Source organism: Muntiacus reevesi, chromosome 7 (genome assembly GCF_963930625.1).
Source record: "Muntiacus reevesi chromosome 7, mMunRee1.1, whole genome shotgun sequence".
In the NCBI taxonomy this organism is placed as follows: domain Eukaryota; kingdom Metazoa; phylum Chordata; class Mammalia; order Artiodactyla; family Cervidae; genus Muntiacus; species Muntiacus reevesi.
The window spans coordinates 84101861-84128759 of record NC_089255.1 but is presented as its reverse complement, the minus strand read 5'-3'; the positions used below and the strand labels follow the sequence as shown (position 1 = coordinate 84128759).

The window sequence follows — 26899 nt, the reverse complement described above, 5'->3', positions numbered from 1 at the left end:
AACTGCCTCACCCAAAACACCTACAGCATCAGCATGGAGAAACAGACATCACACATTAATATTCATTACAATATTAAAGCATCAAGCTGGGGAGTATCGATGTTTCTAAGACTACCTATTTGAGACGTAAAAAATTTAAAAGTCACCCAAAACTACACTGACATTTTAAGCATGCACCCATCAGAGACAAATTTTGCTGGCTCAATGACATCTGGTATAAGACTAATGGGATTCAGTACTGTTATTTTCAAAGTCTACCATGTGTTTCGACAACTTGAATGTCAGTCATTAAAATAAACTCACAGTTAAACTGTAAGTAGTAGAGAACACAAATAGAGCCCAGAAATATTACTATCTAAAGCCATGGTTCTTAATGGGTAAAGGCAGCTTACCAAGAACATTTATAAATTCCATATGCCTGGCACCGGCATTTTCTCTCCCACACACATGCACACGCGCACACACACATACACGTGTCTCTGCTGAGGCCCTGCTTCAGCATAACTATACATAAAGAATAGTTATGTATGTATGAACTGCATGGCATAAAGAGCAGCAAAATGTTTTAAAAATAAAACTCTCGGTTATGCGTTTGAGATACACATTTTAAATAACTTTCAGAAATAAATGTGTTGGTATAAAATATAGCCTTCTTGATATAGGGTAACAGGATCATGAAGCCAGAGATAAACACAACCTGACTGGTTAAAAGAAAGCTACAAAGTCAGTGTATCAGAGGCTGGTTTGAAAAAAAGTTGAAATCATCAAGACTGTGGATTTGTGCTCTGGGTAAAATTAATCAGGAAAATCTTTTGACTTAGTAAGGGAGATCTCACCATTCTGACATGTTCTCATCAGAGCCCTGTTTTTGTTCATCTGCTTCACACTCCATCCTTTCTTTCCTTCCCGTTTTGCTTAGGAAAGTCCTGTTTTCTGCTGATTCACACAACCCGTGACCTGATGAGGTCCAGGGAGTATTCTCCTTCCAGCGGGACAGACGCTGCTTCTTGGCCGACTTGAACCTGCAGCCTCTCTCGTAGCTCCAATCTGACACTTTGAGCTTCTGCTGAAGGCTGGCGGCCACCTCTGACGTCACTCGCTTCACCTTCCGCCTGCGCCTGAGCGGTCGACAGGGTGCATTTTCAGTAAAGGAGTCAGATTCATGCCAAGAATGCTGCTTACTCTTAACAATGGCGTTGAGAGCTGGGTGCCGTTTGGCTACCATCGTGTCATCAGAGTCACTGAAATTGGTGACCGGGGCCATTTCTCGACAGTCCTTGAGAGCCTCATCCAGACTGGACTCGGAGGCCTCACTGTAGCAGCAGGTATGCTCCGCCAGGTGAGTGAAGTCTGAACGGCGCTTCCGGCCTCTCCGTTTGCGAAGTTGCCGCCTCTGCTGCCGCGGGCTCAGAGCCATCTCCTCCCAGAGCTCACCAAGCTTATTCTGCTCAGATGTCTGCTCTAAGGCTGAGGCTAAGTCATGAACCAGCTCATCCATGAGGCCACATCTACCTAAAGGAGGTTCAGAAGAAAAGAAGACAAGAGAAAGACTGAATAGGATCTGTTGCTTTAGGATAATTTTTTAATAGATTGTGGCACTGCAGAGTCCACTCCATCTATAGAAAATTAACCTGTGTTCACCTGGCTACACACAAGATTATATTCCTACCATCCATGCTCCATTAAATCACTAAAAATAGGTGTCTGGCCCTTGTTAAATGCCTATAGCCATCATGTTCTTAAGCACAAAAACTCAAAATACTCACCAGATGACAAGTGGGTTATTAGAAAAAATAAGCAAACTCAGGGGAATAAATCACTCCCTTTTCCCAATTAAACTTGCTCAACAAAATTACCTGATGATGAGATCTAAAAGGTTTAGAGAATGTCTCATTAGACAGGAACAGACAAACACTCAACTTCAAAACCACAGATGAAAAGACTGTTCTATAGTCTTGGGTCCCTCATAAGAAGTGTTCTGGCAGGAACAGAAAAACAACCTAGTGACACACTCTACAGAGGGCTGCCTGCAGCTTTGGTGATCCAAGAATTTGTAGTGACCCAGGTGCGTACTGTGCACGGGGGGAAAAAAAATAAAAGACGGTTTGCACTCACTCTGGTTCCAGCTACCACCCAGAGGCTATGAAGTAAAGAGCTTTAAAGAGTTTGTCATAAACTTGTGAATAACTAGCAACTTTAAAGTTCTTCTCACTCTCCTTCAGAAAATAAAGTGATCATCCAAATTCTGTGCTTCGGTGCCAGACAATCACACAGAAACAGGATGTACCTGAGGCTGAAATGACAATGAGTGCAGTCTCTAAGATTTCTAGATAATAGCTTTCCAAAATTTCCTATTTTTCAACTCATTATTGTCAAAACCATCATACTTCAGGGATCACTTCAGAGGCAAACCTTCCAGAGGCAGAGAGCAGGAGGAACAATTTTCAAAATGCCCTTTTTTAAAGGGAAATATATAACATACTTCGTACACCTAAATAAATACATGTTAAACTAGCACTTTTCCCCTAGCCGTTACAAGTTCAACCTATTTCAAGACAGTAATTAGAGCTTAAAACTCTATGGTGCCACTCTCAGACAGTATTTCCGTTCACACAGTTTACATTTTGCAAAGGACTTTCTAAAAACCTATTTTCATGCCATCCCCATGTCAACCAACTCAAAGGCAGGAGGAGCAATGGCGATACCTTGTGCAAAACCACCAACCAAACAAAACTTCTCAAAGTGTCAAAAGCCACACTCACTTAAGCAGTAAGTAGTTTAAAAATGCCATGACGGGGGTTTAGAGAGACAACTATCCCTAAAAACCAAATAGGTAGCAGGGACACACTTGTCTATTTTCCTCATTGAGAAATCCTGCTTTAAAAACTCGGGTAAAACTGTACAAACTTTAACACGGAACGAAGTCACCAAACAACTAGAAGCTGAATGCCTTGCCTGTGCAGTCGGATGCCAGCCTTTCAAAGACTGCAAAAATTGGAACAGCAGGTGACAGAAGAACCCTGGAACTCCCACCCTCCCTGGATGCACCGTCCAAGAGGATCCGGGGCCAGGCAAGCAAGCACTCGGGGAGAGGCAAGGCTGTCCGAGTCGCGCAAAGAAAGAGCCCAGAAACCAGCAAAAGTTTAAAAAAAAAAAAAAGAAAAAAGAGGCAGGCAGGGCAGGGTCGTGTAGGTGGAGACCGGGTTGGGGCGGGGGGAGACGTTGGGGGAAGACAGGAGGGAACTTATCAGTTGGGGCGACCGAGGAGCAGAGAGTCAGCTCTTCCAGGGCAGAAACTGCCAAGATGCAAGCCCTGGCGATCTAAACTCCCTCCGTGCCAGGGGTCGTAACATGACCACATCTTTGAGGGAAAAAAAATGTGTTTCCAAGGGCTCTCCCCCCACGCCAGGGGCCCGCCCCCGAGGACGAGGGCGACCACAGCTCGGGACACCAAACCCTGTCGCCAGCCCCAAAAGAGCCAGAAAGGAGAGGAGAGAGAAGATGACTGTCGCCTGGCAGATGGCCCGAAACCCTCATCCCCCTCGGATTCGGGGGTAGATGGGCCCTGAAAAACAAGGCCCGCCACCCTCACCCCCTCCCGCCAGCCTCTGCCGCCCCCCCTGACGCCCCCGGTCGCTGCGCCGCGGCCCAGAGCCCGGAACCCCGATGGCGCCGACTCCCGCGACCCCGACCCTCTCATGCCCAGTCCCCCTCACCCGCAGCCGCAGCCACCTCCAAAGGCCGCCGCTTGAGGGGCCGAGTCTCCCCGCCCGAGCTTTCCTCTCTGACCTCATTTCCGGTCTGGGCCGGAGGGGTGGGGCGGCGGCGGGATAGGAGGAACTTGGAGGCGCGGGAGGCCCCGCCCCAGCACGGCGCTTCCTGCCATCAGCCCCGCCCACTTCCGTCCCGTGGGACGCTGGGGGCAACGAGAACCCGGAAGGAAGGCGAGGGGGTCAGGATCGGTGGTGTTTTGGGGGCAGACCAAGGACCGGGGTTGACAGGACCGTGGCGCTGAGATGCCCATCTTGGGGAAGAGCCTACCCCGTGCAGGCCTTGTCTGCCTTGGAGACGTCAGGAAATTGGGCCCTAGGGAGGGGCGTGGGCCTTGTCCTTGCTTGCTGACCGGCTTTATACAAGCGTGTGGAAGTTAGGGAAATGAATCTTCATTTCCTAACTATGGGATTTGTACAGCCTTTGGCAGGATAGCGTCGTAGTGAGTTAGACTATTAAAGATGCACTTTGCCTTGAGTAACAAAAAAGTAGTACTGGATTATAACTTGAAGTGTAGAATTGATGCTTTTGAATTGTGGTGTGGGAGAAGACTCTTGAGGGTCCTTTGGACTGCAAGGAGATCCAACCAGTCCATCCTAAAGGAAATCAGTCCTGAAAATTCACTGAAAGGACTGATGCTGAAGCTGAAACTCCAACACTTTGGCCACCTGATGTGAAGAACTGACTCATTGGAAAAGACCCTGATGCTGGGAAAGATTGAAGGCGGGAGGAGAAGGGGATGACAGAAGATGAGATGGTTGGATGGCATCACCAACTCAAGGGACATGAGTTTGAGTAAACTGCAGGAGTTGGTGATGGACAGGGAGGCCTTGTAGTCCATGGGGTCGCAAAGAGTTGGACACGACTGAGCGACTGGACTGAACTAAACTGAAAGGTAACATCCATAGTCAAACTGGGGTAAATGAATCACTTATACAAATAAATGTATAAGTGGGGAAGGAGAGGTTAAGTCTTTGGTGTAGAATTCTAAACAATTTTTATAGATACTCCACCATGAGGCCTAATTCCTCATTCTAAATGTGGACTGTGCAGTGACTTCCTTATGAAGAGTACCATGTGAAAAGTGGGTGAAAGAGAGTAACTTTTATAGTGGAGAAACTAAACAAGCACTGCCTCAGTCAGGTGATCAAGGTTATTATCAACAGTGATAGATCATGTTGATAGTATGTGCACTACCAATGATATGACAAAAATGGCTTTTTATCTCTGGGATACTTTCCTTCTAAAACTCATAGTCCCAGTCTCAGTGAAAGGAAAAAAGTGAACAGCCCCCACATGAGGGACATTCTACAAAATGTCTGACCAGTATTCCTCAAAATTGTCAAGATTTTCAAAGACAAAGTCTGAGAAACTGCCACAGCCAAAAGGAGCTTATGGAGACGTGCCAAGTAAATAATATTGTATCCTGATGTGATACTGGAATAGAAAAAGGATATTTGGTAAAAACTAAAGAAATCTGGATAAATTATGGGCTTTAGTAAATAATAATGTCCCAACATTAGTTCATTAATTGTGACGAACGTTGTTTACTAATGTGAGATGTTAATAATGGAGGAACCTGAGTGTGGGGTATGTGGGAACAGTAGTACCTCTGAATTCTCCTGGAAACCTAAAGCTATTGTGAAATTTAAAATGTATTTTTAAATAACTTTTGACCCTGAAATTCTGCCTCTATGAATTTTGTCTAAAGAAAAAATTAGAAATGGACAATGTAAAGTACAGATAATTAATCTTTGTAGTACCAACTTAAAAAAGAAAAAAATGCCTAATGTGAGAGTTGCAAGTTAAGTTTTATTGGGGCAAAATGAGGACTATAGCCCAGGAGATAGCATCTCAGATAGCTCTGAGAAACTGCTCCAAAGAGGTGGAGGGGAAGGTCAGTGGATATGTGGTTTTGGTAAAGCGGGAGCACATGCAACCAAGCACGTTTTCTTTTGTTTGGCAGAATGTTTCTGCTAGTCACCAGAAGCAGTCATCACCATGAAGGACTTTAGGACTTCTCTGGATGTAAGGAGATACAAGAACTGGGCTCATAAAATCGACTCTGAAATTATTTAACCCTCTGAAGACCTGTTCTGCCAGTTTTCCCCAGAGAACAGAGTGCCTCATTTCTGCCCTCCACCCTGAATTGTTGAAAGTCAGTATGATTTAATCCTTGTAGAGGTAGATGGCAAGTGCCAGTTTGTAGTTGACAGGAGCACTGTGGGAGGGAGGCGTGAGAATACTAGAAAAAAGCCAGAAATCCTACAGCAGGGATTGCTTATCTAAACTACAGTATGTCTATGGGATGGAATATCTTGCAGCCTTTTGACAGTGATTATAGAAGAATATTTAATTTCGTGAAAAGTCATCAATTTCTGATTGTGTACATTTCTGTACAATGGTTGTGCTTTAATTAAAACATTCCTTTAAAGAAGAAAGTGGGGGAAAAAACTTCTTTTAAAAATGTAGAGACTCATACATTTAAAAATATATGAGACTCTTCATGCATAAAGGAAATTAAATCTATATTTACATAGGAATATGACCATAATAATACATTACTTATCATCCAAAATAGTTCCATTATAAGTTATTGTATCTCCTACATGTTGTTTTTATGGGTTTTCAGAATTTTCTATAGGTGAAACATTGTGTAAAGAATGAAAGGAGTAGACAAAAATGACTGAAGTTTTGAGCCAGAGTGACTAACAGAGTAAAGTGAAGTGAAAATCAGTCATGTCCAACTCTTTGCAACCCCATGGACTATAGTCTGCCAGACTCCTCTGTCTATGGAATTCTCTGGGCAAGAATACTGGAGTGGGTAGCCATTCCCTTCTCCAGAGGATCTTCCCAACCCAGGGATCGAACCCAGGTCTCCTGCATTGCGGGCAGATTCCTTACCAGCTGAGCCACCAGGGAAGCCCAAGAATACTGGGCTAACAGAGGGGTTGGTGCCTTTTGCACAGCTGGAGAAGTCAAGGAGAGAAAAAAGTTTGGTAGAAAGATGATTAATTCCACTTTGGACATGCTGAATTTGTGACTCCCACAGGACAAAAAGATGGGAATGTTCAAAAGGTGTCCACAGCCATCAGCCTCTTTTCTGCTTAAGTGAAGTTCTCTCCCATAAATCATATCAGCTCCCATAGTGTCACTTCCCTCCATCAGCACTGAACGCTCCCACATTTCTTGAAATCCAGCTTTTGGTTTCAGATTTATACTAGATAATTTCCACTTATTTTCTCAACCAGCACCTCCAGGTTAAGATGTCAAAACAAATCTTAGTTTCTTCCACAGTCCCTATCATATTTGTCCTTCCCCCACTGTTCCCAGTTTGGGAAATGTCACCGCCATCATGCAGTTACCCAGGTGAATTAGCTGTTAGCCCCTGTTTTTTTCCTTAATACTTTGTCTTCTAACTAAATGCCAAGCTTCAGGGCTTCTACTTTGATAGTATTCTTGCATCCACCCTCCCCCTTTTGCTTTCTGTCTGTCGTGGGCCACATTTGGGTAGGCAACCACTCCTCTGGATGGCATAGCAGCCTCCTTACTGGTCTTGCCACCTTCCATTCTCTCCCCCAAAAGTCATTCTCTACACAAGGCACCAGAGTGAGATTCCTAAAACACCATTTCACTTCAACTGTCGTCCACTATCTCCTGCATCACGCTGGGCACACTGAACCACTTGCTCTTTCTTGAACACCCCTGGGGCTTGGGATTTAAAGGCTCAGTGTCAGGGTCACCTCCATGAGGTCTTCACCGTGCTTACCTACTCTTTGGGATCTCTCAGAACTTGCTGGTATCTTTTTTTTTTTTTTTTTTTCCTTGCTGGTATCTTTATTAGAGAATTTCTTCACTCAACCTTGAATCTGAGACAATTCTGTGCAAGTTTGCCTCCCCAGCTAAATTACTCTTAAAACAAATATTCACTGAGTACCTATCACACACGTGGCCTACACTAAGCCCTGGAGATACAGCTGGGTGAAGAAGAATGAAGCCTACTCCACTGCCCCAGGGACTCTTCTAGCCATTGTATTTCCCCCAATTCCAGGCACAGTGCTTTGTACATGGTGGGTGCTCCCTAACTACTGTCAGTTGACAGAAGTAAATATTTGTTTACTGTGCCAGAACAGGAAATTAGAATTGCTTGTCTCAATCTTAAGAGAAAGTTGAAATGAAAGCCAGTGACGGTGGGAGCCATGGGCAGGGCCACTCACGGAAAGGGTACAAGAGAAGAAACCCAGGGAGGGCAAAGCAGTGAGCTCAAAGGACAGAGAGCAGTGGAAAAGAACCAGTGTGTGAAGCCAGAAAAGGGTGACATTTACGAAAAAGAGACCAAGAGGACAATTAGGGAGAAACAGGTCTCAGGAGAGGCCATCACACTTGCTAAGTGAAGCAAGCACAGATGATAGGGTTTATTTAGACTTGGAGCAGGTAAAGTGGAGGCGGGAGAGAAACCAAGAGTGAAGCTCCATACGTGATAAGCTGTGTCCTGCCCTGACAGGTTAACTTCCTCATCTGTCTGTCACAAGAGACAACAGCAAAACATACTCATCTCTTGGGTGGAGATTAAATGAAATAATGCAAAATGTTTCATTTAGAGCCCAACACAAATTAAGCACTCTAAAAATGTTAGTAATTACAGAGTCAAGTCAGTTCAGTTCAGTCGCTCAGTCATATCTGACTCTTTGCAACCCCATGAATCGCCGCACGCCAGGCCTCCCTGTCCATCACGAACTCCCGGAGTTTACTCGAACTCATGTGCATCGAGTCAGTGATGCCATCCAGCCGTCTCATCCTCTGTCGTCCCCTTCTCCTCCTGCCCCCAATCCCTCCCAGCATCAGGGTCTTTTCCAATGAGTCAACTCTTCGCATGAGGTGGCCAAAGTATTGGAGTTTCAGCTTCAGTGTCAGTCCTTCCAATGAACACCCAGGACTGATCTCCTTTAGGATGGACTGGTTGGATCTCCTGGCAGTCCAAGGGACTCTCAAGAGTCTTCTCCAACACCACAATTCAAAAGCATCAATTTTTCGGCGCTCAGCTTTCTTCACAGTCCAGCTCTCACATCCATACATGACCACTGGAAAAACCATAGCCTTGACTAGATGGACCTTTGTTGGCAAAGTAATGTCTGTGCTTTTAAATATGCTATCTAGGTTGGTCATAACTTTCCTTCCAAGGAGTAAACGTCTTTTTTTTTTTTTTTTTTTTTTATTTATTTATTTTTAACTTTTTTTTTTTTTTTTTTCATTGGGTTTTGTCATACATTGATGTGAATCAGCCATAGAGTTACACGAATTCCCCATCCCGGTCTCCCATCCCACCTCCCTCTCCACCCGATCCCCCTGGATCTTCCCAGCCCAACAGGCCCGAGCACTTGACTCATGCCTCCCACCTGGGCTGGTGGTCTGTTTCACCACAGATAATATACATGCTGTTATTTCGAAACATCCCACCCTCCCCTTCTCCCACAGAGTTCAAAAGTCTGTTCTGTTCTTCTGCGTCTCTTCTTCTGCCCTGCATATAGGCGTCTTTTAATTTCACGGCTGCAATCACCATCTGCTGTGATTTTGGAGCCCCAAAAAATAAAGTCTGACACCACTTCCACTGTTTCCCCATCTATTTCCCATGAAGTGATGGGACCAGATGCCATGATCTTAGTTTTCTGAATGTTGAGCTTTAAGCCAACTTTTTCACTATCCTCTAATTACAGAGTAGAGGAAGTAGAAAAAGTTTCCCTTAACTGGCCATCAGGATGGAACTTCAAGTTGAATGAGCAAATCACCAGCTGAAAAGGATCTGCACACAGTAAGGAACAACAGGCTTCTCCCTTCTTTGTTTCCCACAGAGGAAAAAATAAGTACCTCCAGTGTCTGATTCATCAGATTCCATGCAGTTATAATAACCTGAATGTCCTCTGCATGCTGCACAACCTAGGATATGGTCCCTGCCCCATGCTGCTAGTACCAGCCCATAAACTCTTCCTCCATGTCTCCCCACTCACACCCCAGGGCCTTGATATATGCTGTCCTGAAACCAAGAATACCTGTCTTTTAGGGCTTTGCAGGTGGGGGTCATGGAATATCCTCATCTTTGAAGTTTTGGCTAAAATGTCACTTCCACAAAGTGGCCTTTTCTAATACCATCTTACTTAAGAAATCCTACTCCCCTAAAGCCATTTTCTATCTCATTGTCTTCTTTATTTCACTTATGGCCTATTTTATAATCCAACATTACCTTATTTTGTGTGTATTTGTTTATGCTCTGTCCACCTCCCACTAGACTATAAATATAAGAACAAGGAGACTGTCTTTTCTTATGCTTTTGTGTTCCTCCACAATTCGTCTCAGCAAAGTTATGGTTTTTCCAGTAGTCATGTATGGGTGTTGGAGAAGGAAATGGCAACCCACTCCAGTATTCTTGCCTAGAGAGTGCTGTGGATGGAGGAGCCTGGTAGGCTGCTGTCTGTGGGGTCCCACAGAGTCGGAAACGACTGAAGCGACTTAGCATGCATGCGTGCATGTATGGATGTGGGAGCTGGACTATAAAGAAAGCCGAGCACCAAAGAATTGATGGTTTTGAACTGTGGTGTCAGAGAAGACTCTTGAGAGTCGCTTGGACAGCAAGGCGATCCAACCAGTCCATCCTAAAGGAAATCAGTCCTGAATATTCACTGGAAGGACTGATGCTGAAGCTGAAACTCCAATAATTTGGCCACCTGATATAAAGAACTGATTGATTGGAAGAGACCCTGATGCTGGGAAAGATTGAAGGCAGGAAGAAAAGAGGATGACAGAAGATGAGATGGTTGGATGGCATCACCAACTCAATAGACATGAGTTTGAGTAAATTCCAGGAGTTGGTGATGGACAGGGAGGCCTGGTGTGCTGCAGTCCATGGAGTCGCAAAGAGTCGGACACAACTGAGCAACTGAACTGAACTGAACAATTCATCTCCTTGTTCAGAGCTTCTCTAAACTGATCCAAGACATTCTGAATCTTTCTCCCAAATATTCCAATAGCCACTGAAGAGATGTTGTTAATACTAATAGAAGCAGTGTCCACTAGGGAGGAGAGGAAGTGTTTGCATTTACCTGAAAAATGGGTGACTCCCTGAAACTTGCCCTCCTCCCTGGCCCCAGCCCTTCTGACACCTTCTCTTTGGCAGGTGGCAGATGGCAGAGATTTGTCAAATTCTACCTATGGCCCAGCTCGCTTACTCTCTCACTTACCTTCCTCAACAACATCGAATTTGGGGGGTTGTCAAGGTAGCATTTATCAAAGGCTTCCTATGGGCCAGGCATCATGCTAAAGACTTTAAATTCATCATTTCATCTTCTCAGTATCCTTTTTGATGTTGGTGTGTGTATTAATTTCCTGTTGCTGCTAAAACAAATCACTACATGGTGACTTCAAACAACACAAATTTATTATCTTAAAATTCCGTAGGTAGGTCAGAAGTTCCACATGGATCTCACTAGGCTAAAATCAAGGTGCTAAAATCATGGCTTGTTCCTTTCTGAAGGCTCTAGGGGAGAGCACATTTGTTGGCTTTTTCTAGCTTTGACAGGCCTCCAAAATTCCTCAGCTTGTGCCCTCCCACCATCTTCAAAGCCAACAATGTCGAGTCTCTCTGATCCTCCTTCTGCCACCACGCCTGTCTCTGACCACAGCTGGGAGAGATTCTCTGTTTTTAGGAACCCATGTGCACCCACGTGAATAATTCAGGATAATCATTCCGTCTCAAGATCCTTAACTTTAATCATATCTGCAAGGTGTATTTGTTTGCCAGGGCTGTCATAACAAAGTACTACAGACTAGGTGCCAAAAACAACAGTAATGTATTTTCTCACAATTCTGGAAGTTTAAAGTCTAAGATCAAGACGTAAGGAAGTTTGGTTTCTTCTGAGCCCTCTCTCCTTGGCTTATAGATAGGCTGTCTTCACTGTGTATCTTCACACTGTCTTCCCTCCAAGTATGTCCATGTCTCAAGTTCCATTTCTTTTTTTTTTTTTTCATTTATTTTTATTAGTTGGAGGCTAATCACTTTACAATACCGCAGTGGGTCTTGTCATACATTGACATGAATCAGCCATGGATTTACATGTATTCCCCATCCCGATCCCCCCTCCCACCTCCCTCTCTACCCAATCCCTCTGGGTCTTCCCAGTGCCCCAGGCCCGAGCACTTGTCTCATGCATCTAACCTGGGCTGGTGATCTGTTTCACTATAGATAATATACATGTTTTGATGCTGTTCTTGCGAAACATCCCACCCTTGCCTTCTCCCACAGAGTCCAAAAGTCTATTCTGTACATCTGTGTCTCTTTTTCTGTTTTGCATATAGTTCCATTTCTTATAAGGGCACCAGTCATTGGATTAGGGCTCACACTAACAGTCTCATTTTAACTTAATTATCTCTTTAAAGATCCTATTATCAAATATAGTCAAATTCTGAGATACTAGGAGTTAATACATCAACATATGAATCTGGGGATACAGCCCATAACAGTTAGATTTAAATCTATCATCATGCCATGTATTTTCAATCTGTCCCATCTGTTCTTTGTTCTTTTTCCCTATTTTTCTTCCTTCTTTTGGATTGAGTGTTTTTTATTATTTCATTTTATGTTCTTTGTTAGTTTATTGGTTTTATCTCTGTTTTATGTTTTTAGTGATTGCTTTAGGATTAATAACTTATTAATTTATTCTGACTTCAAGTAATATTATAACACTTTATACCTCATATAAAAAGCTTACAACAGTGTCCGCCATTTCCTCTCTCCTAGACTTTGTGCTATTGTTATCACACATTTTACTTCTAAAATATAGCAGAAATCCCCAAATACATTCTTTTTTAAAAATTAATGAATTAATTTTGGCTGCATTGGGTCTGTGTTGCTAAAGTGGGCTTTCTCTAGTTGTAGCAAGTGGGGACTACTCTGTTGTGGTGCGTGGGCCATTGCAGTGGTTTCTCTTGTTGTGAAGTATGAGCGCTAGGTGCACAGGCTTCCAGTAGATGTCTGGGCTCAGTTCCAGCATGTGGGCTCTGTAGTTGTGGCTTGAGGGCTCTAGAGTGCAGGTTTAGTAGTTGTGGTGCATGGAATTAGCTGCTCAATGGCACGTGCAATCTCCCTGTACCAGGGATCAAACCTATGTCCCCAGCATTGGCAGGTCGATTCTTATCCGCTGTACCACCAGGGAAGTTCCCCACAATACACTCTTATTTGTTTGCCTTAAACAATCTGTTATCACTTACAGAAATTTTTTTTTTTAATTAGGTAAAAGAGTTATAATTTCATAAATGCCATTTTTGGTGCTTTTCATTTCTTTGTATAGATCCAGATTTTTATGTAGTATAAATTTTCCTTCTACCCAAAGTATTTTACCTTAACATTTCTTGTAGTTCTGGTATGTTCTTGATGATTCCTTCAGGTTTGTCTGAAAAAAAAAAAAAAAAAGCTTTATATCATCTTCATTTTTGAAAGATAGTTTGCTGAGTATAGGATCTTAGGTTGATGGTGCTTTCAGTATTTTAAAGATATTGCCCCATTGTCTTCTGGCTTATGTTATTTCCGAGATAAAGTCTGCTGTTACTCTTATCTTTGTGCCTTTTCCAGAGAACACCTTTATACTGTTGCTGCTATTTTTTTTCTCTGTATCTCTAGTTTTAAGCAAGTTGACTATGATGTGTCTTAGTATTCTTTTCATCATGTCTATTGTCCTTGGGATTCATTGACCATTTTGGATCTATGGGTTTATAATTTTCATTCAATTTGGAAAGTTTTTGGCTCTTATTTCTTCAAATATTATTTTTCTCCTCTCACTTGCTCTCTACTTCTGGGACTCCGATTACACATATTTTAGATTGTTTCAAGTTGTTCTCTAGTTCTTTCTTTTTTGTTATTGTTGTGTTCTATCCCCCCCTCCCCATGTGCTTTATTTTGAATAGTTTATATTGCTATATCTTAAGAGTCACAATAGTTTCTTCTATATCATCTAATCTATTGTGACTCTCACCCAATATATTTTTCATCTCAGACATTATATATTTTTAGAACTTAGATTTGGGGCTTTAAAAAATCTTTCATGTTTTTCCTTAATATGCTTATATTTTTTCTACCTTGTTAAACATGAAATATAGTTATAAAAGCTGTTTAATGTCCTCATCTAATAGTTCTGTCATCTGTGTAATTCTGAGTCTGTTTTTATTGATTGTTTTTTCTTTACATTATGATTGTATCTTCATGCTTCTTTGTGCCTGGTAATTTTTTAAACTGCTTTTCAGACATAACTAATTTTATGTTGTTGTATAGTGGAAAATTTTGTATTCCTTTAATTATTTAAGGTGGGAGTAAATACAGCCCCTAGCTGGTACAGTGGTAAAGAATCCTCCTGACAATGCAGGAGATGCAAGAGATGCAGATTTGATCCCTGAGTTGGGAAGATCCCATGGAATAGGAAATGGCAACCCACTTAAGTATTCTTGCCTGGAAAACTCCGTGGACAGAGAAGCCTGGTGGGCTACAGTCCATGGGGTCTCAAAGAGTCAGACACAACTAAACGCACACACATGCACAAGCATATACTCCATTAATGCCAGAAAAAGAAGTCCCAGGCCCTGGATTACATTGAAAATATTTTATTGGCTTGTGAGACTAGAGATTATTTTTTAATTCAGAAAGCTCTAGTCCCTTTATATTGCCTCTAAATTCTGTTGACAAGCTAGTTGTTTCCTTCTGAAGTCGACCTCTTACTTAGAAAGAGCCAGCTGATCATTTCAATACTCTACCTGGAAATTTCACTACTCAAATCCATAAGTTGATTAAGTACCTTTTCTACTGTCCAAATTACCTCAGACAAGTTTTACTGATTGTTTAACCATACATAATATGGGCTACCTTTTTTCCAACCTGCTATAGTAGTATCTTTATCATCTTTCCCAGTCTACCTACTTGCTTTCCAATCCCAAAATCAATGTTTGTATCTTTGTCTTGGGTTTTGATTTATTTTTGTTTTTGGCAGCATCAAACTTCTAAGTACCAATTTATGTATCAGTTATCCACTTCAGAATAATACTGCATAACAAGTCACTCCAAAATTTGGTTGCTTAAAACAACATCCACTTATTATTTCTCACAAGTCTACAGGCTGACTGATTAGGATTGCCCATCTGGGGAGGACTGGCAGATCTCGTCTGGGCTTGTTCATGTCCCTGCAATCAGCAGGGAGACAGTTGCTCTAGTGAATCTTCATCTGGGACAACTTGACTGTCTTCCACATGCCTCCAACACAGTCATGTTCTCATGACCAGAGTCTAGCCCTGGTATGTTCTCATGTGTGTTAGTCGCTAAATCGTGTCTGACTTTTTGCAACCTCATGGATTGTAGCTCACCAGGCTCCTCTGTCCGTGGAATTCTCCCAGCAAGAATACTGGAGTGGATAACCCTTCCCTTCTCCAGAGGATCTTCCCAACCCAGGGTTTGAACCCAGGTCTCCTGCATTACAGAGGCATTCTTTATAGTCTGAGCCACCAGGGAAGCCCATATTCTCATGAGTGTGGTCGTGTTCTAAGAGAGGTACACACAGAACTACACATTCTAAGATAGAAACACACAGTGATGACTCTACTCCAATGAAGCTTATAATTGACACATTGGCCAAAGCTAGTGATGTGGCTAAGCCCAGAGTCAGCATGGAAAGGCATTAACAAAGGGAGGCATGAAACACCAGAACAGTGATGCAATGAGCTATCCTACCCCTAAGTTTTATCATTGCCCCCATTTTACAGATAGGAAACTGAGGCATACGGAAGTTAAATGACTTGCCCAGGGTATCAACCCACGTGTGGGGGAGCTTGGGTTTGAACCCAGGTGATCTGGCTGTGGAGGCATGTACACAGTACTGAACTACCCTCTGGGAGTAGGCATTATGAGGGGTCTCTACCCACCGCCCACCGCTACTTGGATAACGGGTCATCTAGCCTCCTCTTGGGGCCTTCCAGAGACAGATGGAAGCCACTCCCTCCCCAGAGGTCAGCCGGAAGTCACAGGCCTACAAGGTCTTGGAGCAGTGGTCCATGGGGTGGGCCCTGCCAGCCCCTGTTTCCCGGCCTCCCCGTGTCTGTGGCCACACGGCGAAGTCTTTCAGGGGTTAAAGGCAAGGAAGAGGGAAACAAAAGAAGGAATAAAGTCAAGAAATGTGCCATGAAGCTTCTTGCGGCGGCGGCGGCGGCGCAAAGCAGAGAAAGTCATTTCCAACTTCTTTCATCTCCTAGATGAAGCCACTAAATAAAGGGGCAAAAGCGGCGAACACAAGGGCTTTTAATCTGTCTCATCTCCTTCATAATAACTGCAAATTCTCCCCGGGCCCCTGGGAGTGAGCCTCTTCCCTCGGCTCGGCCTTATCTCCCCCCTCCACATTTCGCGGGCGCCGCGCCGCCCCCCGCGCGCGCTGCCCCGGCCGTCCCGGCGAGGCCTGGGGGAGCCGGCGCTCCCCGCCTCATTGTTCCGGCGGCCCGGGGCTCGGAGGAGGGATGAAGGCCGGTCAAAGGGAAGCGGGCTCGCCGCGGCTTCATTAACGGCGGCCTTTCAGCGGCGCGCATATCAGAGCCCGGGCTTTTCAGAGGCGCTAATTAGCAATTTGGATCCTTCCCCCCTCTGGAGAGGCGCCTTCAATCTAACAAGTGGGAACAGCGCGGCGCGCTCGCTCTCTCTTTTTCTTGCACTTAATATTTATTGTTTTCCGTTTCTCTCTCTCCTTTTCTTCCCCTTCCCCACCGGCCGCATTGTCCGGCTCCGCCACCAGATAAGGCCTGCGGGCGGGGGCTGGGGGTTGGGGAGCTGGGGAGGGATGCATCATTAACCGCTCTTAATTTCTTTGCGAATGATAACTTCCTCTCTAGCACGGAGAGAAGTTAATCTTTCTGGGATGTTGAGAGAAAAAGGAGAGTTGGGACAGGATGGAGCTGGGGTGGGTGACCACAGAAGGGCGGAGATGACGGAAGGGATTACTCTCCTCGAATCCTCCCCACGCACCCGACTTCCCAACTTTCCTGCCCGACTCCTTGGCCTTAGAACTGGATACTCGCATTCTTTGACCCGCCCCGGCTCGGCTCCGCAGCAACCTTTCCCAACCTATAGAAATCGAACTCACTCTCCAAAGGTCAGGTCGGCTGCCACCGCCTCTGTGACGCCCACCTTGATTGCCCCGGCCTGCCAGAGTTTCCCTCCCTCCCCCTTCTGAAATCCCATAGCAGTCGGGACACCACTTTTATATGGTGAATTCTGCCTGCCTTCTGGGTGTTCACGACTCAAGTGTAGGGACCACCAAATCTTTAAAATGTCTATAGGATCAGCACGCAGTAAATGTTTGTTGAATGAATAGTCAGGAATACCAAATTCCTGACTGCCACCAGAGTACAGGTTTGTCTCCTGTGTCAGTGTTATTTTTACTTCCTTACCAAATATATAAATAGTACCTGCTGCCTCTCAGGTACTATTCTAAGTAAACTACATTAAATTAAAATGTCATTAAATGACATTCAGTCATTTAATCCTCATACAGCCCTAGGAGGTAGGTGTGATCTGCATTTTACATATGAGAAAACCAAGGCACAGAGAGATTAAGTAACTTGCCTATGATCACAGGGACTTCCCCAGTAGCTCAACAGTAAAGAATCTGCCTGCAATGCAGGAGACGCAGGAGACATGGGTTTGATTCCTAAGTTGGGAAGATCCCCTGGAGGAGGAAACCGGCAACCCACTTCAGCATTCATCCCTAAGAAATCCCATGGACAGAGAAACCTGGCAGGCTACAGTCCATGGGTTGCCAAGAGTGGAACACAACGAGCAACAGTATTATGGTCACAGAGATGTTCAGCAGAGTTGGGATTCAAACCTAGGCTACCTTGCTCCAGACTCTGTGTTCTTAAAACCACCTTGCCAGAATATGATCTTGGCTTCCACGGAGACTTCTGCCTCTCTAGCTGGATGGGAGGGAGGCCCAAGCCAAAAGTCCGGGCAGGCACGGAAGGGATGGGTAAAAGTGGTAAATTAGCAAGGCCTTCACCTGGAAAGTCCACACAACAGCCAGATTTGACACCTGGTGTTTGGCATTTGGCCACTGAGTCAGCGATATCGGTGATGCCCAAAGTCCAGGTCCCGTGGACCATGCTGATACTCCCCAGCTAACCTGATCTCCTTGCTCATCCCAGGCCCGCTCTGCTCACAGAGGCAGCAGGGCAAAATCCCCAACAAACTCTGGTTTCTGCTATTCCGAAGTGCACGGAGCGGAGAGGGAGGGAGGGCAGGAGAGCCCCTGAAAATCCCCTCCGAATTATAAACATATCCTCTTTAAGTACATTTCTAAGGATAACATTTGTATTACTCTGTCCTGTGCCTGCAGATAGGGCCGTGCCTATCTCTTCCATCTCCCCTCCTTTCTCTCCACTCTGCTGGGAGCGGTCCCTATCTGAAGCGACGCTGGCAATCCGGCTTCCCTGCAATTGTTTCGATCGAGGGAAAAAATTAATTTCTGCCTATCGTTAATTGAGAGAATTGTGTGGAGGGCGAGGGAAGGGGAGGGGAGAGGAGAGGAAGGAAGAAGGCGGAGGGGAGCAATCGTGTTATTAACCGTGTCCCTTTCATAAGCAAATATTCTGATTGCCATCAGTGAGATGAGAGGCTCATTAATGCAGGAAGCAGAGAGGTGATTAGAGAACTTTCAAGAGCTATTGAGCTAAGTGGGAGGGAGGGTGGCAGGGATCTGGAGGCCGAGGGAATTTGGGAAGGACTAGGATGTTGGGGGTGGGGGAAGCCACTGGCCTTTTAGATGGGCTTTCCTGCTCTTCTGCCCCCCCTTCCCCTCTTCCCAGTACTCACTTCCAAATGGTCCCCAAAGTCATCAGCCAGAGTTGGGAAAAATGCAAAACGGTGAGTGAAAACTTTGCAAAAGACACACCTTCTCCAAAGACTCCGTACATCCTGATGCTAGACTAGTAGTCCACAGGTCAAATTGTCTAGCCCCTTACAGGTTTGTCTTATGCCTGTGTTTTAAAAATTATGTTGTTATCTTTACAAGATTGCCTCTACTCTCTGATGCCAGTCCCCACCAGTTCCTGTTTACTGCTCTCCATTCTGCCTCACTTGTTTACATCCTTCACTTGTTTCCTGCTAGTCTGTGACAGCATTTATGTCCCACTGGAGGCCCGGGGGAGTGGGGATTGAGAGAGGGGGGCTGTTGAGAAGAGGTGGGCATGTGAAAAGGTAGCAGGAGTAGATGCCACTGATGTCACCTCCCATCCTCCTGGCCCCCCCCCCCCACCTCTGGTTTCAGCCATAGCTGTGCTCACCAGGTACATGTGAACCCACCCCAACCAAACCTACCTCCAGCCAGAGCCTCGCACTTCTCTCCAGTTTTCTGTCTTAGGGACTTCTCCAGGAAGACGGTGCTTAGCAGTACCCATCACCAACACACAAGCATGGTGGAGAAGCAGGAGAGAGTTGAAGTGTATACCTGTGAATGACTGAGTCACTTTGCTGTAGAGAGAAATTAACATTGTCAATCAACTATACTTCAATTAAAAAGTATATCGCCCTAGGGCCAACCCCTAGCCAATGGGGCACAGAGGTCCGTGGACAAATACCCCAACCTTTCCAGAAGCACAATTCTGGGAGGCATTCTGAACCCAGTACAGAGCACCTGATGGAGCTGAACCCCATTCCCCATAACAGCCCTCTCAATAATCCCCCTTTTATTCTCCTCTTTATCACTCTCGTTTTCTTCATCCTTCACTCCTGCTTCCTGGCGTCATCTCTCAAACTATCTATTCCCAAGTCTACCCAAGCTCTGCTTTCAGGGGAACACAAATGAAGATGGTGGCCATGTGTGTCCCGAACACAAAGGACAGGAGATGATCACCAGGGAGAAGTAGCATGTGCCCCATCAGTGATGGCTCCATGTGGCTCTGGGCAGCAGTGGTGTTAAAGACGAGCGCGTGTGTGTGAGGCCAGAAGAGCCAAGGCCAGGAGCCAAGGAGGGCATGGAAGCTGTACACTGTGCTCAGGTACTGAGACGAAGCCATATGGGGACGCAGAGATGGGAGCACCTGGAAACCAACACCCTGCCTTGGTCAGGAAGAGCCCTGGATGCAGCCCCGTGGCAGTACGGCCCAGTGGCCAACCTCCCGCTGTGGCCAGCCACGGCACCAGGGCTCAGCCTGCTTCAGGACACTGTGCGACCAGCTCCAGGTGCCTCCCAGCCCCTCCCAAACCTCCCCTCCAAATGTGGATATGACAAAGTCCCCATGACAAATGGGAAACCTGCCCATCCTTCCTCACACCATGGTACTTTACCTCCCAGAATCCAATGCCAATGCCTGTTTTCACAGTAAGATGGTCCCAGCTGGAGGCACAGACAGGCAGAGGCTGCCTCTGGCCAAGGAATCCCAGGGAGAGACAGCTGGAGGGTCAGACAGCTGTGGTGGTTCTGCCCCCAGCCCCCACATCCAAAGAACATTCGGATTCTCTTCCAGGAACCAAATGTTCTCTTCCATCATATTCGGACTCTAAAATCCACCAGCAAAGAGACCAAGACCAAAAAGAGGCCAAGGAAAGAACTGGGAAGAGGAAAAGCAGAAAAGGGTGAAAAGTGGGGGAGAAGCAAGAGAGCCGAGCACTTGGAGATTTTCAGAACAATCTCCACTCTCTACGGTGCTTTCTGTTAAAAAAAAAAAAATGAAAAAGGAATGATGGAGAAGGGGAGAGAGTCAGACAAGTTTAATGATGTGTGTTCAAAGCTCAGATTGGAAAAATGACAGAGAAAAGCAGCCTGTTTCGGCACTAATAAATTGTTCTCTGCCGTAAGAAGCGCCTGTCGCGGCATTAATACAGGCCCCTAATACACGGGTCAGGGTTAAGTAATTCTCTCCGGCAACTTAAGCGAATAATGAAGCTGGCAGCGGCTGGTGGTGCGGTGGGAGAGATGGTCTATGCCGCCAGCACTTTGTCTTCATTTATTATGCCAGCGGCCGCCCGGACGGGAAGCCTCCGCCGAGGAGATATCGCTTCATTTCGGCAAGGTAATGAAAGCCGGGTTGGGGGGAGGATAAACCAATTTGCCGGCTGACACTGGAAGGAGTGATTTGCAGACTCAAGAAGGGGAGAGGAGGGCCCATGTACAAGGAGGCACAAGGCTAAGCCAAAGTGGGCCAAGGCCCTTCCACTGTGCACAGACCACACGGGGCGCTGAGTGGGAAAGGCATGCCAAGCCAGGGGAAGGGCAGAGCCAAGTCAGGGCCCAGGCCAGTGGGGAGGTGGCTGGAAGGATCCGCTAGGAATAAGGGGAAGGAACAGAGGATAGCCAAGGAAGAGAAAGGTCTCAGACATACTGGGTGGAGGCTTGGGCATGAGGCATTGTGAGAAGAAAACAGAAAGTGGAGGACAAGTAAAAGGCAAGGCTAGTCTGGCATGGAAAGCCAGATGAGAATGGCAGCGGGGAAGAGTATATGTTGGCTGATGACAAACTTGAACTACCTGGAGCTAAACTGTCTTTGAAGGGAGAGTCTGAAATTTCCACAGAACACCCTGATGTTGAGTGATTGCTTCCTCTATGGGCAGCGTGGGCCAGCTTGGCCATCTGAATCATCTTTGGCAGTTTCTGTTCTCCAATGATCTCCTCAGACAATCTAAATTTGGGGACAGAGGGTCTGAGATTGTTATTAAAGAGGAGTAAGTTGGAGGTGCATCTCTTCGGAGCATTTCTTCAGTCTGGATATGTCCAAGTCACAGCAGAAGCCCCTCACACCCACACACCCCCGCCATCAGTTCTGTCTTAAAAATCGGGGGAAATCTTCCCCCAGGTCAGGTGTTCAGTTGAGTCTCCCTTGCAGTTGAGTACCTCCCTTGAGCAGTCTGGCCCAATTACAAGATGCCATTCTTCTCTGCCACACAGGAGGTAGAGATGATGAAGAGACCTAATCCTGCCAGTCCTCATGGAATGTTTATAACTGGGTGTTACCAACTTGCACATGTTTCATTTGAGCCGGATGAAATACCTATAGGAGCGGGCATAATGCCAGGGATCTAGAAAGGGTCTAGTAACATAATCCTAGGGATCTAGTAACATCGTCCTGTAATCTTCCCAAATATTATCAAATTTCTTTCATCCTTTCAGCACCAAGACTTTTGGACAGCTCCAGGCAGACATTCAGGTAATTAAGCAGGCTTTCTGCCCCCTATATTAACTCATTTTCAAACCTGTTCCAGGTTTCCCAGGTGGCTGAGTGTTAAAGAATCTGCCTGCCAATGCAGGAGATAAGGGTTCAATCCCTGGGTCAGGAAGATCTCCTAGAAGAGGAAATGGCAACCCACTCCAGTATTCTTGCCTGGGAAATCCCACAGACAGAGGAACGTGGTGGGCTACAGTCCATAAGGTCACAAAGAGTTGGACATGACTTGGCAACTGAGCAGGCATGCAAGATCTATTCCTTCTCCCTTGCCCCAAGGTTAAGGTGATCGGATCTTCAGCAATCATAAATGGAGAAGAATCTCAACTTCTCTGTCTTCCCCTTGCCAACATGCATTTCTCTCCCTCTTGCCCTACACCCAGTCCTCCTCCCCATCCTCCCACTCACACACTCCCAAGTAACACTGCCACTTTTCTCCCCTGATGTGGGTTAAGGATTTCCAATAAGGACCAAGTATTTGAAGCTTAGCACTGCAGTCTCTGGAGGAGCCAGGCCAATTTCACACTAATCTAACCCATGAAGGGAGAGAGCATCGGAAGCAAAAATTACATCAAAGAGAAGTTAATGCTGAGAAGCAGGCGACATAAAAAGGAGCTGCTTTCAGTTTCAAATGACTACACCAATCTGGATTAAGAGATCAGCCTGCCGAATGCTTGTATCACCATTTCTGTGCCCGGGCACCAGGCAGAATGAAGTCTTGTCCTCAGGCACTTCTCTGAATGGGGATCAGGGGAGAAAATAAAGCTGCCAACTTACCTGCACATTCAGTGAGGTAGGACAGGCCCTGGGCTAGGCACTTTTGAGGGAGAAATAGTTAGATATATAAGAAAAAAAGACTAGAAGGAAGCACACACTACTGTATATAAAATAGATAATCAACAAGGACCTATTATATAGCACAAGGAACTCTACTCAATATTCTGTAACAACCTATAATGAAAAAGAATCTGAAAAAGAATAGCTATAGGTATAATGGAATCACTTTGCTGTACCCCTGAAAATAACACAACATTGTAAACCAACTATCCTCCAATATAAAATAAAAAAAATTTTTTTTAAAGACTAGAAGGAAGCATATTAAAATGTTTGTTTTGGAGTGATTTTTTCCCTTTCTCTATTGCTCCACATGTTCTGTAATGAAGTTACATTATTTTCACAGTGACAGAAATAAAGTAGATGTTTAAACAGCAATGGAAATTGAGTGTTTTTCTCTCCAGCTGGAGTTTATATCTCCAGGTATTTTCCCTGGCACAGCACTAGGCATGGTTATGCTTATATGTGAAAAAAATCACTCTATAAAGAACTACACTAAGGATTCTAATGGTGTGGTCAGTGATGGAGGGGAACTATAGGTTCCCTGACGAAGACAGAAGTGGCAACCTGAGAAGTTCTTAACACTTTAATTTTCCCCTTTCTCATAGGATCTGGGGGCTCTGCGTTTTTGAATTCTTGGCACTTCACACAGAGACTGACTGAACATCACTTATTAAATGAGCAAAAGAACGAATGAAAGGAAAACTAAAGATCTTCTCCATTTCATTTGACCACAGATAGAATTGCTCCAAAGTAGTCAGTTTAAATCTATCCCCTATTCCCCACCAGGCCACATGGCTCCCTCCCAAACACACAACCTGGGGCCCAGGACAGAATCCTTTTTTGCCCTCAGACGCTCTCAGCCTGACAGAGTCCCTTGGGCAGCCACTACGCCCGCCCCAGTGGGGTCCATCCGCCCTAATCTTCCCACCGTTGGGCTTCTTCCCACTCCTTGAGCCTGTTCCACTGACCCCCGGGGAATGACCCAGAGGATGAAGTGGAAAGTCAGCGAGAGCCAGTGGCCTCAGTCTGCCCGGCTCCCCGGGTGAAAAGCCGCCAAAGCCACGAGTCATCCCGTCTTAAGTAAGTGGAGCTGAAGTGAGACCAGCCTGCTGCCCACCCCTCCTCCTGCCCACCCTCAGGCGGCAGCCTGACAAGTGTAAATCCCAGAATGAATGAAGGCGCCCGGCCTCGGGGAGCCGGTGTCTCCGCGCGCATCTCCGCGCTGATTGACTTGTCGCCTCTGTGAGGCTGACTCTATCAGCTCCTCGGCGCCTCCAATTCCAGGTGTGATTTAGTTTGGAGATGAGAGGTGACAGTTAACATTGGTACTCGTCACTGTAGATCAGACGCAGTCACGCTGTCTTCCCCCTCTTCTCCTCCCCGGCCCGCCCGGCCCTCCTCCGCGGTCAGCGCACCGGCTCCCGCCGCGCCCACCCACCTCCCAGCCGGCGGCCGTGATCCGGATCTGCCCGCTCCTGGCCGAATCCTTTCCGCCCTCTGCCTTCCCAAGGGTTTTCTCCAAGCCCGGGGCCTTCCTGGAACCTGACCCCGGACGGTCCACGTACCCTGTCTCCCCCGCGAAGCCTGAGAGGCTTTTTGGTTCTTTCTCCTCCTCATTTTCTCTTTCCTGGTAACCCCAGCCTCTGGGTGCCCTCCTACCTGCTGGCATCATACTTATGACATCAAAGAACCGGCCTGGCGCTCACAGCTAGACCGTGGCGCTTTCCTGGGGATTGCAAACAAGTTCACAGAACACCAACGCCAGGCAAAGCCACTCCCTGGCCACGGTGAGCCAGGGTGAAAACAAGACCACTTCACCATCACACCTGAACACAGATAAAAACAAGAACCTCATCCAAAGCACAAAATGACCAGCCACCCCTCTAACCTAGCCAATAGGATGACGGCTGCTTCTTTACCTATCATAGCTTTAGCCGAGGTCTAGTCTTGTCTTCTGGATAAGATTCATGAAAATACCCCAGTCATAGAATTAGCCCAGCTTCCTGTCAGCATCTCACCCAGAGCACAGTCCCGATTCCTTGAAGCCTGCCCTGTATCACCTAGCCTGAGCCCAAATCCTCTAATAGCTAATTTCTAACACCTCCTTATCCAGACATCCTACAGCGCACTATGGTGAGCGCTCTGCATCACCGCAAGTTAGTACGTCCAGCTTTGCTCACGTCCAACTTTGTTCAAGTGCAGGTACGTTCCTGAGGGCTTTGGCTGGGGGACGTCGGCACACACGTTGCATTTTCCCCATTCACAAACTTTAATGCAGAGGCCCAAGGACAGAAAGTGATGTGCGTGAGTGAGGGAAGTTGGCAGGAGTATGTGTGTGCTGGGTCAGCAGGGAGCAGGGTTCAAGTCAGAAGGAAAATGAAAAATGTGTAAGTCTTCCATCTCTCATATGGGTGTTTCAAAGCTCTCCACACTCCAGGGAAGTGAGGGATGCAAGCCCCATTTTTACAACTGAGGAGACAGAGTTTGAGAGAGAATAATAATTTGCCAGAGTCACATAGTAAATGACTGGGATTCTAACTCAGGTGTTATAGAATAAATATTTGTGACTCTCCAAAATTCATATATTGAAGTCGTAACCCCCAGTGTAATGGTATTTGAAGGTGGGGACTTTGAGCTTAGATTTTGATGAGGTTATGAAGGTCGGGTCCACCCCATGATGGGATTAGTGTCCTTATAAGAAGAGAAAGATAAGCCAGAGAGCTCTCTCCCTCTCTCTGCCTTGTGAAGACACAGCAAGAAAGTGGCTCTCTACAAGCCAGGAATTGGGTTGTTACCAGGACCTGAATCAGTTAGCACCTTGATCCTGAATTTCCCAGCTTCCAGGGCAATGAGAAATAAATGTCTGTTGTTTAAGCCACTCAGTCTACTGTATTTTGTTACTGCAACCTGAGCAAACTAAGACATTAAGATCTACATCATAGAAAGCCACACTCCTGGGACTTCCCTGGTGGTCCAGTGGTTAAAAATTTACCTGCCAAAGATGGGAACATGGGTTTGATCCTTGGTCTGGGGAGTTAGATCCCACATGCTGTGGGGCAATTAAGCCCATGCACCACAGCTGCTGAGCCTGCATGCCCTCGAACCTGTGCTCCAAAACAAAAGAAGCCACTGCAATGAGAAGCCACTGCACCACAGCTAGAGAGTAGCCCCCACTTTCCGCAACTAGAGAAAGCCCACATGCAGCAACAAAGAGCCTGTGCACCACAAGGAAGATCCAGCACAAGCACGAATAAATTAATTAATAATAAATAAATAAGAGAACCCCACTCCCCGATAGATTCTCCCCATTTTAGTATTAAAATTTAATTATAAAAGTAATACACTAATAAATTAGCATCATAAAAAATATATATTACTGCTAATGTTTGACCAAGCTTGATATCTCCTTGATCTTTCAGAGGTATTGCCATTAGCAGTTTGGTATACAAACTTTCAGTTCTTTTTCTATGTACTTACATCCATATATAAATATCCATAGAAAATATATATCATTGTTCCGTGGTGTGACGTTATCTTTACAGAAAGTCTTTCTCCAGGAGCCCTACAAGCTCAGGGATTTTTTTTTCTGGATCTTGAACCTCCATGTTCACAGCTGCATCTCCAGGACCTAGAAGAGTGCCTGGCACATACTCGGTGCTCAGTAAACATTTGTTGGTTGGATAAATGAGTGAAAAATCGTGGGATCTTAGAAAGTCTTTCATGTGAAGGCCTCGGGAACTACCACATTCTCTTCACCACCTCCTGGCACTCCATGGTGGGCGGGGCAGGATGGTTCTGTCGTTTGTGCAGCAGTGCCCTGTTGATGGACACTTTGGTTGTTCTGGTTTGTCACCACCATGCAGTGGACATTGTATGCATCTCACCTTGTGCACGCATGCACAGGTTTCTTTAGAATAGACACCAAGAAGTGGCACTGTGGGTCATAAGGAATGCGTGGTTTTAATTGTCTCTTCCAAACAGTCCTTTCCAAGAGGCTTTCAATTTATTCTCCCTCCAGCCGTATGTATGCCCAAATTCTTGATAATACTTGATATTGCATGCGTGC

The 26899-nt window shown here is 45.7% G+C and overlaps 1 protein-coding gene across 5 annotated transcripts in view; it reads right to left on the bottom strand.

The window, feature by feature from the left end:
• GPATCH2L (G-patch domain containing 2 like) overlaps positions 1-3792 on the bottom strand; it is a 66781-nt gene extending 62989 nt beyond the window's left edge. For 4 of the 5 annotated variants that reach the window (XM_065941739.1, XM_065941737.1, XM_065941741.1 and 1 more), the window contains exons 1-2: positions 3717-3792; positions 837-1512 (exon numbers count right to left, since the gene is read on the bottom strand). In XM_065941739.1, coding sequence (XP_065797811.1) covers positions 837-1498 — 662 coding nt within the window. In that variant the 5' untranslated portion in view covers positions 1499-1512; positions 3717-3792. The remainder of the gene's footprint in view (positions 1-836; positions 1513-3716) is intronic. The other variant, XM_065941738.1, reaches the window with a different exon arrangement.
• Positions 3793-26899: the final 23107 nt, after the last annotated feature.